Here is a 15711-nt window from a genome sequence, read left to right on the forward strand (position 1 = left end):
AGCTCATCCAGATTGATCCACAGCTTCCAATCCAATTTGATGTCTCCATTTGACTTGTGAAAGCAGTGACACGATTTGATCAAAAATATTTTTTTTCCCCGGAGTGAATCTCCAAAGTCACGTTACTGCTATTGTTACTGCTAGATGTATATGGATATTATTATTATTTTCTTTGCTTCTCTCCTGTAAATGATACACCCTGACAATGCACTGTATTCAAAAGGTTTATGAATAAAATAATAATAACCATGAAAAAGGACCATTCGTAGCCGAGCTGCAATCTCCAGGAGACAGCTACCGTTCCATGAAGTAAGCCCAGCCTGGGAGGAAAATACCCTCGTCTTCTTGGTTCCCTGCCTAGGGAGGTAGCTTTCATGATTCAGCCAAAGGAGGGGCTGGGGACGCCAAGCCCAAAGCTATTTCCAACTTGATGACTTCATCAGCAGGTGGGGGGGGGGAGCGGTGAGGAAGGCTGGTGTAACTAGCGAGAAAAATGTGTGTGTGAGCAATCATGGTATTGTGGAAACCTCATTCTCTCTCGCTTTGTTTCCCCCACCCCTTCCTTGGAGAGTCCTTGGAGGAGGACTGGAAAATCTTGGATGGATTGCCAGCTCTTGGAGCTTCTCATTTCCTCCTGGGGATGGAATTCCAGAAAAGAATTCAAGGAACCTAGCAGAGCAGATTGGCTTGGAAATGTTCCACCTTAAACAGCCCACATAACCTGGTTCTTCTCCGTGGAGAATGCTTCGCTATTTTATTTTTTAATTTTATTTAGTTTGTCAAACGTGTACAAGATAGCAGGTGTAAGATAAACATGGAGGTGAACAAAGGAAATGAGTACGAATAAATGGGGCAATAGGACAAGAATGGTAGGCACACTGGTGCGCTTATGCACGCCCTCTTTACGGACCTCTTTAGGAAAGGGGTGAGGTCCACGGTGGACAGTTTGAGGTTGAAGCTGTGGGGGGTTTGAGGACGTAACAACGGAGTCAGGTAGAGCATTCCAGGCGTTGACCACTCTGTGGCTGAAGTCGTATTTTCTGCAATCGAGTTTGGAGCGGTTGACCTTGAGTTTCTATCGATTGTTTACCCGTGTGTTATTGCGGTTGAAGCCGAAGAAGTCATTGACAAGTAGGACGTTGTAGCAGACAATTTTGTGTACTATGCTTAGGTCAGACCGTAGGCGGTGGAGGTCCAGGTTTGTCCAAGCGCCAAATTTTGAGCGTGGTGGCATAAGCCTCTAAGGGCAACTTGTTATGACTATAAGTTGAGGGAGTGTAACTTAATGGCTGAGCATCTATTTTTGCATACCGAAGCATCCAAGTTCAGATTGGACAATTCTTGCTTGAAACTTTGTTGAGTTTTATTTCAGATAGGGGGCTGTCCAGTCTCCTCTTGAAAAGTTCCAGTGTTGGAGTACCCATACGTTGTGAAGGCAAGCTGGCCCACTGGTTAATTGTCCTCTCCATTAGGAAGTTTCTTTGACCAAGGAGGTGGGAGAAATGAACATGGCAACTGCCGCATTTATTTTTCCTTTTGCTGTTGTTGTTAGTTGCGAAGTGGTATCCGACCCATCATGACCCCATGGACAACATTCCTCCAGGCCTTCCTGTCCTCTACCATCCACCGGAGTCCATTGAAGCTCAGGCCGACTGCTTCGGTGACTCCGTCCAGCCACCTCCTTCTCTGCCGTCCCCTTCTTCTTCTTTTACCCTCCATCCTTCCCAGCATGAGGCTCTTCTCCAGGGAGTCCTTCCTTCTCATCAGGTGGCCAAAGTAGTTGAGTTTCCTCTTCAGGATCTGGCCTTCTAAAGAGCAGTCAGGGTTGATCTCCTCTAGGACTGACCGGTTGGATGGCCTTGCAGTCCAAGGGACTCAATGCAGGAGTCTTCTCCAGCACCAGAATTCAAAGGCCTCCGTTCTTTGGCGCTCAGCCTTCCTTAGGGTCCAACCTTCACAGCCATCCATTGCAACTGGGAAAACCATCGCCTTGACTAGACACACTTGTGTTGGCAGGGTGATGTCTCTGCTTTTTAGGACGCTGCCTAGATTTGCCATCGCTTTCCTCCCCAGGAGCAAGCGTCCTTTATTTTAATATTCCTTTATTTTTAAATGTTGGTGCTGAATCCCGGTTACAGGAAGTACGTTCATATTCAGGTGTTTCCCCCACCCCTACGCTAGTAATAAGGTAAAACGAGAAGAACAACTCGGAGCTTCTTCCTCATGGCAGCTCTTTGTTAACCTGTGAGTAAGTGGCTGATTGTTAGGAAAAATCTCTCGGTCGTCAGCGCGGGATGGATCCAGTACATCAGCAGCTCCAGGAATGTTCCAGGATCATATGTCACTGAAGCATTTTTCTTGATACACTCACTTCCCGTAAGACCTTTTGCCCAAAGGGGTGTTTCATTCAAGAAGAAAAGGGCCATTGCATCAGGCTGTAGATGTTCCCCGTTTATCAGGGAGAGGCATCTGTGGTACTTCCTGCAGCCGGCTGATTCGAACCCTGGAAAGATAGGCAGTCTGCATAGAAATATACAACCCTGGATGGATGGAGGGATAGATAGATGGATAGATAGGTAGATGGAGGGATAGGTGGAGGGATGGATGAAGAGATGGGGGATAGATGGAGGGGTGGATAGATGAATTGATAGGTGGATGAATAGGTGGATAGGTGGATAGGTGGATGGATGGATGGATGGATGGATAGATGGAAGAATAGATAGGTAGATGGAGGGATAGGTGGAGGGTGGATAGATGGAGGGGTGGATAGATGAATGGATGGATAGATGGATAGGTGGATGGATGGATAGATGGAAGGATAAATAGATAGATAGATGGAGGGATAGGTGGAGGGTGGATAGATGGAGGGATGGATAGATGGAGGGATGGAGGGATAGAGGATAGTTGGAGGGATAGATAGATAGATGGAGGGATACAGGGATGGAGGGATAGATAGAGGGATGGATAGAAAGAAAGAAAGAAAGAAAGAAAGAAAGAAAGAAAGAAAGAAAGAAAGAAAGAAAGAAAGAAAGAAAGAAAGAAAGAAAGAAATATACAACCTTAGGGCTGTGCCTGGAGGTCTTCTAGTCCAACCTCTTGTCCAAGGCAGGAGACCTTAAACCCTCCTGGTCAAATGGATGTCTTGAGAACCTGGACTTCTGACTCATCCTCTAAAGATAGATTGGATGGAGCAAGACAAAAGTTCCAACAGAGTTCCAACAGCAAGACAAGAGTTCCAACAGCCACGCTGACCTAGGCTTCCCCAAAAAAGCACAAAGCGGATTCCTGGTCCCAATAAAACCCCTTTTATTAAACGAATTCCTCTCATTCACCTTCAGCAAACAGTCTTTCAAGGGTAAAGTTATGACCACAGACCTTATCTATCATGGAAAGCTGCCATGTAAATATTTCCCAAATGAGGTGCTGTGCAAGGAAAGGCTGGGCACAGAGTCTCTGAGATTCATGGACAGATCTTCACACTCCTGAAACGAAGTAATGAACAAATTGTCTCCTGCAAAAGCCCCCTCCCCTTTCACTCCTCTTTTATTTCCTCCGGGAGGGGCCATTCATTGTCCACCTGTGGCCTTACTCACAAGTCGACCCCTGTTCTTTAGCTATTCCCTTCATCTGGTAACTCTGCGCATACGCATACTGGGAACAGGCTCCAGCTGTTCTTCTGCGTCACTGCTGTCTGACTCTGAAGGCAGCTGATAACTGTCAGACGGCCCTGGCCCCCTCCCTGCCTCCGACACAGAGCCCTCATCAGAGCCTTCCCCAGACTCCAGGACTGGCCCATGTTCCTCACCAACCTCCTCACTGTCCGAATCTGCTGCCAGCTCTTCTGGCCGCTGGTGGGCTACAACACACTGAGAAGTTGAGGTCTGTTAGATACACCTGACGCAGGTATGACACCGAGCTACATTAGCATGCTAACCAGCCTTTCTTATTCTTCTTTCAGGGCCTACTTAGATGTCAAGGAACTGAAAAACAGGCTGAACCTGAACGGCTCCACACATCTCAACATCTTCTTCGCCAATTCTTCGGAAGAAGAGCTCGCTGGCATGGCCACCTTTCCTTGGGACAAAGAAGCCTTGGTGCACTTGGGTAAGGCAGAGCGGTGGTGCAGTGGTCAGATAGTCCAGTTCATTTAGTGACCATCCAAAGTAATGACGGCACCGAAAAAAAGAGACCTTAGGGCGTCTTTCGCTCGCTTATGACCGATGAAGCCTCCCCTGTGGTCAAAATTCAAACGCTTGGCAACCGACTCGTGTTTAGGATGGTTGCAAGGTCCTGGGTCCTGTGGTCCCCTTTTGCAACCTTCCGACAAGCAAAAAAAAAAATCCATGGGGCAGATCGATTCCCTGAACAACCGTATTGCGAGCAGTGATTCGCTTATAACAACTGTGGCAAGAAAGGTTGTAAAACGGGTGAAAACATTTATTTATTTCGTTAAAGATAACAGGCAGAAGTCTAAACATAAATACGAACACAGGTCTAGCTAGGCGTTTCCTTGCATTTTAAGAACTTTCTTTCGTCTGTCAAACATGTACGAGATAACAGGTAGAAGTATAAACACGGAGGTGAACAAAGGAAATGAGTACAAATAAATGGAGACAGTAGGACAGGGACGGTAGGCACGCTGGTGCGCTTATGCACGCCCCTTTTACGGACCTCTTTAGGAATGGGGTGAGGTCCACGGTAGACAGTTTGAGGTTGAAGCTCTGGGGGGTTTGAGGATGTAACAGCGGAGTCAGGTAGAGCATTCCAGGCGTTGACCACTCTGTGTCTGAAGTCGTATTTTCCGCAATCGAGTTTGGAGCAGTTTACCTTGAGTTTCTATCGATTGTTTGCCCTTGTATTATTGTGGTTGAAAGCTGAAGTAGTCATTGACAGGTAGGATGTTGTAGTAGACAATTTTGTGTACTACGCTTAGGTCCGACCGCAGGCAGCGTAGTTCCAGGTTGCCCAAGGCCAAAATTTCTGGTCTGGGGTCATAAGGGATTCTATGGTGAGCAGAGGAGCGGAGGGCTCTTCTCGTGAAATACTTCTGGACCTGCTCAATTATATTAATGTCCGACATACATTGTTGGGAAACAGGGGAGATTGATGTCTTTTTGCATTTACTTAGTGAAGAGGTAGAGAGCCAGTTTTGCGGTCATGGTGAAGGCACCAGGATAAAAACCAGGAGACGGTGAGTTCTAGTCCCACTTTGGGCATGGAGCCGACGGGGTGACCTTGGGCCAGTCTTTCTCTCTCAGCCCTAAGAAGGAGGCAATGGCAAACCACTTCTGAAAATACCTTGCCAAAAAAAAAGCCTACAGAAAAGAAAACACCCGGAGCCACAAAGGTCCAAAGCCCCCCGTTCAATTCTGGAGCTGACCGGAAGTTCAATTTCCCCCACCATAGAGTCTCCTCCTAGCGCGGCGTCCTTTTTCCTCTCCCTGTCCTAACCGAAAGCCCTATCAATTGTGGAGACAACTGGAAAACCCTCCCCCTTGCCATACAGTCTTCTCCTGGCGCACTGTGCTTCTCCCACCGGAAGCTCCTCTCAAAATTGTGGCGCCGACTGGTGACGGAGCCGCAGCAGAGGGAGGAAAGAGCCACAAGCGGCTCCAGAGCCGCAGTTTGCTGACTCCTGACCTAGATGACTAAGAATCTCCATAGGATGTGTTAAACTCCAAGATGAAATGTTCACATGATATACAACTCAGTCTGATAAATATGAAATGTTTTACCTTGCCCTAGATCCCTAAAGACCTGACTAATGCTCTGGGCACCATACTTCACGAGAAGACATCCTGTAAAAGAGAGAAACGTAGCTGAGCTGGGTGGCTGGATGGGAGAAATATATCTAGAGGGCAACCTGATTTGCATTTACGTTCTATTTCAACATTAGTCACAGGAGGGATCAAAAGGAGAACTAAGAACTCCTAGAATACAATTTCCTGACAGTGAAGACAATTAATCAGTGGAACAACTTGCCTCCAGAAATCATGGCAGCTCCATCACTGGGGGCTTTCAAGAAGAGACTGGATAGCCATTTGTCTGGAATGTTATAGAGTCTCCTGCTTGAACACGGGGTTGGACTAGAAGACCTCCAAGGTCCCTTCCAACTCTGTTATTCTCTAACCCCAGATCAATTAATCAATGGAAGTTGCCTCCAGAAATCAGGGCAGCTCCATCACTGGGGGCTTTCAAGAAGAGACTGGATAGCCATTTGTCTGGAATGTTATAGGGTCTCCTGCTTGAGCATGTGGTTGGACTAGAAGACCTCCAAGGTCCCCTCCAACTCTGTTATTCTCTAACCCCAGATCAATTAATCAATGGAAGTTGCCTCCAGAAATCATGGCAGCTCCATCACTAGGAGCTTTCAAGAAGAGACTGGATAGCCATTTGTCTGGAATGTTATAGGGTCTCCTGCTGGAGCACAGGGTTGGACTAGAAGACCTCCAAGGTCCCTGCCAACTCTGTTATTCAGTTAACCGTGTAACAGTCAAAGAGGAACAGAACATTTCAATCCCAATAGCTGGATATTTGGACCGATTGACATTATGCTTTCTTCTAGCACCTCCTGCTGGATTTATCAGATGTCTTGGTGACATTGCCAGCTGCCCATCCTCCCTCTCAAGGCGTAATTAAAGCTGAGACTGACCAAGGAGTTGCTGATACAGTTCTACAGAGGAATTATTCAGTCTGTCATTTGTAAGAGAGAGAGAAAGAGGAAGGAAGGAAGGGGAGGGAGGGAGGGGAAGAAAGAAAGAAAGAAAGAAAAAAGAAGAAAGAAAAGAAAGAAAGAGAGAGAGAGAGAAAGAAAGAAAGAAAGAAAGAAAGAAAGAAAGAAAAAAGAAAGAAATCAAGAAAGAAACCGACCAAGGAGATATTCAACCCGGAAATGAGGAGGAATTTTCTGACAGTGAGAACAATCAAGCCATTGAACAAAAGTTGCCTTCAGAAGTTATGGGAGCTTCATCCCTGGAGGCTTTCAAGAAGAGACTGGACTGCCATCTGTCAGAAATGATGTAGGGTCTCCTGCTTGGGCAGAGGGTTGGACTAGATGACCTACAAGGTCCCTTCCAACTCTGTTAATCTGTTAAATCTATAACTGTTTGGTTATAGTACAGCAACCAAACAGGACAGGTACAGACTTCAACAGATAGATAGGACCGCAGACAAAAACAATTGCAACCAGACTGCCTTCCACCGAAGACCTGTATATTGTGCGAGACAGAAGGAGGGCCGAGAGAATATCTACAGACCTCTCGCATCCTGGACATAAATTGCTTCAACTCGTACCCTCAAAACGACGCTATAGGGCATTGTGTGCCAAAACAACTGCACACAGACAGTTTTTTCTCCCGTGCCATCTCTTTGCTAAATACCTAATTCACAAAGCACAGTCCTTGTGTCTAAGTATATTTGCCCATGTAGTAGGGCTGTATTGGTATTATCCTTCTCATCTTTCCTATTACCTTCTATTAATTGGTATCTTAAGATTTGTCACTTTGTTGTTTGTGTGTACACTGAGAGCTTCTGCCCCAGAGAAAAACTCCTTGTGTGTCCAATCACACTTGTCCAATAAAGAATTCTATTCCATTCTAATCTATTGCATTCCACTCCACTCCACTCCACTCCATTCCATTCCATTCCAATTGTTATTCTATTCTATTTTATTCTATTCTTTCCATGTTCTCTATTCCACTCCACTCCATTCCATTCCATTCCAATTGTTATTCTATTCTATTCTATTCTATTCTATTCTATTCTTTCCATGTTCTCTATTCCATTCCATTCTATTCCATTCCATTCCAATTATTTATTTATTTATTTATTTATTTTTATTTATTCACATTTCTAAACCGCCCCCTCTCCCAAAAAGGGACTCTTGTTATTCTTTCTATTCTATTCTATTCTATTCTATTCTATTCTATTCTATTCTTTCCATGTTCTCTATTCCATTCCATTCCATTCCATTCCAATTGTTATTCTATTCTATTCTATTCTATTTTATTCTATTCTTTCCATGTTCTCTATTCCATTCCATTCTATTCCATTCCATTCCAATTTTATTCATTCTATTCTATTCTATTCTATTCCATTCCATTCCATTCCATTCCATTCCACTCCTTTCCCTCCCCTCCGCATCCATTCCACTCCACTCCATTAATTGTTCAAAGGGACAGTCTATTCACTGAATTTATCTGTGATGGCACCAATTCTAATTATTGTACCATCAGTTTGAAATCTGCTCCCAAGGAAGGAAGGAAGGAAGGAGGGGGGAAAAAACCCCAAGAATAGAGAGAATTAATTTCCTGTTTGGACACCTTCTTTGCCCCCTTCTCGCTCAGAAAAAAAAAATCTGCCCCGGCTCTCCATATTCGTTTCCCCCACCCGTACTCCAAATCCAATATCTCTTTAATAAGAAAGCAAAATGAAATATGTTCTGTTGTCCAGATCTTAACTTTGGAATACATTATCATCGAGACGCGTGCACACAAAGAAAAGAAACCCCGATCTCCCTCTTTCGCTTTCAAACGGGGAAAAAAAAGGGGTAATTGATTTAGACCTTTGACAGCGGTGAAAAATATACGGATCCTTTCCTCTTCTCTCCCACTCCCCACAAAACAACCCACCCCACTCCGTCAAACAGACAGAAGAATCTAACAACCTGCTCAGCTCCTTGGCCCTGATAAAAATTGTGCCAGCCTGTACTGCGATCTTTATCTTCTCCATTCAGGGAGATGCGGGGGTTTTTTTTTTTTTTCTTCTTCTCTCCCAATATCTCCAACCGTCAGAAAGAATGAGAAAACAAAAGAAAAGCAAACTCATCCCATCGCTTGGGAGTATTATATTCCCAAGAGATGGTATCCAGGAATTGGGTCCAGTTTGGTGTAGGGGTGAAGGTGCCAGGCTAAGATGGTAAGTTCTAGTCCCACATTAGGCATGAAAGCCAACTGAGTGAATTTGGGCCAATCGCCAGGAGATAATACAATACAATAGTAGAGTTGGAAGGGACCTTGGAGGTCTTCTAGTCCAACCCCCTGCTTAGGCAGGAAACCCTATACCGTTTCAGACAAATGGCTATCCAACATCTTGTTAAAGACGTCCAGTGTTGGGCCATTTACCACTTCTTGAGGCAAGTTGTTCCACAGATTAATTGTTCTAACTGTCAGGAAATTTCTCCTCAGTTCTAAGTTGCTTCTCTCCTTGATTAGTTTCCACCCATTGCTTCTTGTTCTACCCTCAGGTGCCTTGGAGAATAGTTTGACTCCCTCTTCTTTGGGGCAGCCCCTGAGATATTGGAACAATGCTATCATGTCTCCCCTAGTCCTTCTTTCTCTTAAGCTAAACATACCCAGTTCCTGCAACCGTTCCTCGTATGTTTTAGTCTCCAGTCCCCTAATCATCTTTGTTGCTGGTGAATTCCAGTCCTGCCTTAGACATGAAAACTGGTTGGGTGACTTTGGGTCAATCACCAGGAGTCGGTGAGTTCTAGTTTTGCCTTAGCTTAGCCGTGAAAGCTGGCTGGGTGACCTTTGGCCAATCAGCAGGAGATGGCGAGTTCTAATTAGTACCTTAGGCATGAATGGTAACTGGTTGACTTTGGACCAATCACCAGGAGTTGGTGAGTTCTAGTCTTGCCTTAGTCATGAATGCTGGTTGGGTGACTTTGGGCCAATCACCAGGAGTCAGTGAGTTCTAGTTTTGCCTTAGCTTAGCCGTGAAAGCTGGCTGGGTAACTTTTGGCCAATCACCAGGAGATGGTGAGTTCTAATCCTACCTTAGGCATGAATGGTAACTGGTTGACTTTGGACCAATCACCAGGAGTCAGGGAGTTCTAGCCCTGCCTTAGCCATGAAAGCTGGCTGGGAAACTTTGGGCCAATCGCCATGAGTCAGTGAGTTCTAGTCCTGCCTTAGCCATGAAAGCTGGCTGGGGGACTTTTGATCAATCGCCAGGAGATGATGAGTTCTAGTCCTGCCTTAGGCATGAAAGTAAATGGGTGACTTTAGGCCAATCGCCAGGAGACAATGAGTTCTAGTCCTGCCTTAGGCACAAAAGGTAAATGGGTGACTGTGGGGTGGAAATGGGGATTTTGAAGTATCCTTCCCATGCCATGCCCACCAAACCACCCCCACAGAACCGGTAGTAAAATATTTTTGACTCCCACCACTATCCTGAGCGGTGGCATTGCTTAGGGCTCAAGAACTGGGATCCACACAATTCATTTTGTCCCCATCAAAAGGAAGTTTGTTGCCAATGCTGTTGGTAGGCCTGTGGCCACGACACCACACAAGCCTTGCATATCTGTGTGTCCTTTTCTTCCACAATGCTTCTGAAGCACGGAACAATATCTCTTCCTCCTTCTCGTCCGCGCAGGAGGCATCGTCCTGAATCCTTCCTTCTACGGCATTGCGGGTCACACCCACACCATGATCCACGAAGTCGGGCACAGCCTCGGGCTCTACCATGTCTTTAAGGGGGTGTCGGAGATCTTCTCCTGCAGCGACCCTTGCATGGAAATGGAACCATCCTTTGAGACGGGCGATCTCTGCCACGACACCACCCCTACCCCGACCCACAAGACCTGTGCTGATCCCCCTGCTAACAGTAACATGTGCGGCTTCCGCAACTTCCAGAACACACCGTTCAACAACTTTATGAGCTACGCGGGTAAGAACTATTTTAACCGCCGGAATACCTGTGTGCTTTCAAACCTTTGGGCGTATCTAACTTTGGCGACTTGAAGGCCTGTCAACTTCAACTCCCAGAATCCCACCACCACCACCACCACCCCCGTGCTGGCTGAGGAGTTCTGGGAATTGAAATGTGTCTTCAAGTACCCAAGGTTGGCTTTAGGCCATGTTGGACAATACCTGGAGTCACAGGTTGCTCAAAGCTGCTTTCAGCTTGAATCCATACCCAAAGTTATGTTTGATGTAGATATAAGCACCTGTGGTCCAGAGTGGGAAGCGGACAATAAACCTCGGGGAGCAGATAGCCTTAGTAGATCATAATATGGACATTCGGGTCAGGTCTTCAGAGACACAGCTCAGCTCGAAGCAAGCTTTATAGACCAACTAAGACATAGTTACAGTGGCTCAGTGGCTAAGGCACTGAGCTTGTCGATCCGAAAAGTCGGCAGTTCGAATCCCTAGCGCCGCGTAACGGAGTGAGCTCCCGTTACCTGTCCCAGCTTCTGCCAACTAGCAGTTTGAAAGCAAGTAAAAAAAAATGCAAGTAGAAAAATAGGAACCACCTTTGGTGGGAAGGGAACAGCGTTCCGTGCGCCTTCGGCTTTGAGTCATGCCGGCCACATGACCACGGAGACGTCTTCGGACAGCGCTGGCTCTTCGGCTTTGAAACAGAGATGAGCACCGCCCCCTAGAGTCGAGAATGACTCACACATATATGCAAGGGGAACTTTTACCTTTACCTAAGACATAGCACTTCAACTTTGGCTGAGTTCTGAAAGCTGCTAGCAGTATTCAGATAGAAAACTGGGGAAATCCTGTTGTACTAAGTCTTAACTCTCTCTCTCTGACTCTCTCCTGTTTTTCGATGGCGTTTGCTACTCTAGATGATGACTGCACCAATTCCTTCACCCCAAACCAGGTTGCCCGTATGCACTGCTACCTAGACCTAGTGTATCAAAGCTGGCAACGTATCAAGAAGCCAGCCCCCATCGCCATCACGCCTCAGATTGTGGACCGGACGGAAACTTCCGTTACTCTGGAGTGGTTTCCACCCATTGACCGACACTTCTTTGAAAGGTGAATGGGTGGGACGACGTGTGAATATCAGCTCCCAAAGCTGTCAGTGATACGGAAGGATTGAGTTCCGAATGTTGTTGGATGGCTGTTCCCCTTCTGATTGAGGGACACGGTGTCTCAGTGTGACGCTCAGCTTGTTGATCAGAAAGGTCAGCGGTTCGAATCCCTAGTGCCGCCTAATGGAGTGAGCTCCTGTTACTTGTCCCAGCTTCTTGCAGTTTGAAAGCACGTAAAAAAATGCAAGTAGAAAAATAGGAACCACCTTTGGTGGGAAGGGAACAGCGTTCCGTGCGCCTTCGGGCATTGAGTCATGCCGGCCACATGACCACGGAGACGTCTTCGGACAGCGCTGGCTCTTCGGCTTTGAAACGGAGATGAGCCAGGAATGACTAGCGCAGATGTGCGAGGGGAACCTTTATCTTTACATGTGATTAGGGAGCAGGGTCTAATCAACTGAGTGCCCTAGGAGAAAATTCACAGGAATACCCCTGCTGAAAAAGGAAGAGTGAATAGATTTAAGACCAGAAAGGGAAGGAGGCTGAAGAATTGTCCCACAAACAAAGAGGAATAAATGTTGTGCACCCTAGCAGTTCAAATCTCACCAGGCTCAAGGTTGACTCAGTCTTCCTTCCTTCTGAGGTGGGTCAAATGAGGACCCCAGATTGTTGGGGGCAATGGGATGACTCTGTAAACCACCTAGAGAGGGCTGTAAAGCACCATGAAGCGGTATATAAGTCTATTGCTATTGCTTCTTACCTTCCTTTCCCCCTCCCCTTTCTTCTTCTCCCTCCCTTTTCTCCTTCCTTCCTTCCTTCCTTCCTTCCTTCCTTCCTTCCTTCCTTCCTTCCTTCCTTGCCATAGTGGCACAGTGGTTAGAATGCAGTATTGCAGGCTGACTCTACCCACTGCCAGAAGTTTGATCCTGACCAGCTCAAGGTTGACTCAGCCTCCTATCCTTCCGAGGTGGGTCAAATGAGGACCCAGGTTGTTGGGGGCAAGAGGCTGATTCTGTAAACCACTTAGAGAGGGCTGTGAAGTACTGTGAAGCGGTTTATAAGTCTATAGGCTATTGCTATCCCTCACCTACATTGCAGGTTTCATTCTCAACTTCCCCTTTCCTTGGGCCTCAATGGAGGCCACGCAATATGCATTCAATTTATATTTCATAAGGTGGGCGATTGTGCATGCAATAAATCCAATCTGTCTATTAAGAGGCATGCCGATCGAAGGCTAATTGTTGTGTGATGAAAGACGCCAGTCCTGAGGTCCCTCTTCAGCCTCCCTCAGTCTGTTTTTTATTAAGCCACGGCAAATGGATACTTAAATGACGTCCAACTGCCAGCCAGCCTCAGCTAAGATTTCATAACAAAAAACCTTAAATCAACACTCAAGTTTTGTTTTACAGACCCTGCCATTGGGAGGGTTCGGGGGGGGGGGGTTTGTGGAGCAGGTATGACCTGAAGATATCAAAGGGAAAATTCTCCTGCAATGATGTCATCATTTTCTAAGCCCCCCCCCCCCAGTCTTGGATAAATAAATCTTTTCCCCCTGAAGACTGAAGGGAGGGAATTGCTTAAATATCTTATTATTGAAACTATAAACTATGCACACTGAGACCATCGGCACCTAAGACAAATTCCTTGTGTGTCCAATTACACTTGGCCAATAAAGAATTATATTCTATTCTCTACTCTATTCTATTCTATTCTATTCTATTCTACTCTACTCTATTCTTACTCTACTCTATTCTATTCCTTATTCTATTCTATTCTATTTTATTTTAATCTACTCTATTCTATTCTTACTCTACTCTACTCTATTCTATTCTATTCCTTATTCTATTCTATTTTATTCTAATCTACTCTATTCTATTCTAAGGGAGGGAGGGAGGGAGAAAGAGGAAGGAAGGAAGAGGAAGGAAACAAGGAGTGAAAGAAAGAAAAAAAGGAAGAGAAGAAGGAAGGAAGGAAAAGGAAGGGAGAAAGAAAGGAAAGAAGGAAGGAAAAGAGAAAAGAAGGAAGAAAGAGGAAGGAAAGAAGGGAGGGAGGGAGAGAGAAAGAGGAAGGAAGGAAGAAAAGGAAGGGAGGGATTGAGGAAAGAATCTGAGGGAGGGAAGGAGGAAGAGAGGAAGGAAAGGGAGGGGAGAAAGGAAGAAAGGAAGGACTCAGAGGGAAGGAGGAAGGACGCAGAGGGAGGGAGGGAGGGATGAATGAATGAATGAAAGAATGAATGAAAGAAAGAAAGAAAGAATGAATGAATGAATGAATGAATGAATGAATGAATGAATGAATGAATGAATAAATGTTCAACTGTTACTAAGTTGGAGCATTTCCTCCTTTTCCTTCCTGGCCACCTAGAGAAGTGGGATCATCATGTGAGCTCTGCGGGGAAGAACGGATTCTGGTGCAATACGCTTCCAGTGCCTCTTCACCCATGCCATGCGACCCATCCGGACACTGGAGCCCCCGTGGAGCTGAAGGTCAGCCTCAAGTTACCGACCTGGGCAAAGGGTGGGATGGAGGACGAGTGGCACGGTGGGCACGCAAATGCACTCCCCTGCACCAGCCATTCCTGCAAACAAACGTTTGGAAGCCTCTTCAGACAGCATGATTAATATCTAGGAAGGATGACAAATCTGGCGGAGAGTAGACGAAAAGAATGCAATCAGCAGAGTAGCAGTGAGGGATGAGCTACAAATTTATAATTAAGTGCGGAGCCCTTTTTTTAAATCTCCTCCTGGGCTATGTTAGTAATCAAAACTTGCCTTTTTGGGGGAACAAAACTCTGTGCTTCTGTTCCCCCCCCCACCAGCTTTTGGAGCTTGTTGGGGAAAGCAGTTGGGGGAAAAAGCAGGGTGGGCTACTGCATGTGTGATTTCGGAGGATGAAACCGAAATGGACTTTTCTCCCCTTTCTAGAATAGTCCTGAAAATAAGAATAGAGAATAGAGTTGGAAGGGACCTTGGAGGTCTTCTAGTCCAACCCTTCTTCTAGACCGCAGGGCTACGACCATGTTTCCCCCCCCCAAAAAAATACGACCTTCCTGTCTCCCCCTGGTCCTTCTCTTCACTAAGACCAGCCATGACCAGTTCCTGCAACCATTCCTCATATGTTTTAGTCTCCAGTCCCCTCATCATCCTGGTTGCTCTTCTCTGCGCTCATCAATCTGTTGAAGTCCATAAGTCTTAGTCACCAAGGTTGGAGATCCTCCATCCTAGAAAATGAAGATAGCTTACATTCATTTATATCAGTGTTTCTCAACCTTGGCGACTTGAAGTCCACATGACTTAAAGTCACCAAGGTTGAGAAACACTGATTTATATGGATTGTTGGAGCAAAGTCTTGGAGAATCTTTAGTGTCCCTCATTTGGGTAGGCTTCATCCAAGTTTGATTCCATTCTCCCTTTTTCTTCCCCTCTATTCAAGGACATCCAGATGTAGAACAGCCGTGTAAACCTGATGTCCGAACGTGGACTCCCAATTCAGCGGTTATCAAGCAAACTGTCCCACCGGCTTGCCCCGAACCTCAAGGATGCTACCTTCAGCTCCAGTTCCAATATCCGGTCGTCCCCGAATCCCTGACCATCTGGGTGACGTACGTTTCCCCCGAGTGGGACTCCAAAGAAGCCATCAACGACGTCAAGCTGTTGATGGTGGGTGGGGAGAACATTTCGCTTGGGCCTCAGAACTTCTTCTGTGACGTCCCCATGACCATCAGACTGGATACGGAGAAGTTGAAGGACGAAGTGCGCGGTATTCAGATTTACACCTTGGACGAACAACTGGAGATCGATGCTGCTATGATCACTTCGGTCCCGCAGAGCTCGCAGTGTCAAAAGTGCCAGCCCATCCACTACAAAGTTTCCCGGGAGCCTCCGTTTCAGAAAGGACCTTCGTTTCTCATCTCGGATCTCAGTCGGACATTCGTGGACACGTAAGTA

At 46.2% G+C, this 15711-nt stretch overlaps 1 protein-coding gene across 1 annotated transcript in view; it reads left to right on the top strand.

Moving 5' to 3' along the window:
- Positions 1 to 15711, top strand: part of PAPPA (pappalysin 1) — a 130637-nt gene that overhangs the window by 26072 nt on the left and 88854 nt on the right. The window contains exons 3-7 of the mRNA XM_081967202.1: positions 3959 to 4104; positions 10378 to 10671; positions 11579 to 11771; positions 14129 to 14250; positions 15197 to 15704. Coding sequence (XP_081823328.1) covers positions 3959 to 4104; positions 10378 to 10671; positions 11579 to 11771; positions 14129 to 14250; positions 15197 to 15704 — 1263 coding nt within the window. The remainder of the gene's footprint in view (positions 1 to 3958; positions 4105 to 10377; positions 10672 to 11578; positions 11772 to 14128; positions 14251 to 15196; positions 15705 to 15711) is intronic.

This window comes from Natrix helvetica (assembly GCF_964273705.1).
Source record: "Natrix helvetica genome assembly, chromosome: 15".
Classification (NCBI taxonomy): Eukaryota; Metazoa; Chordata; class Lepidosauria; order Squamata; family Natricidae; genus Natrix; species Natrix helvetica.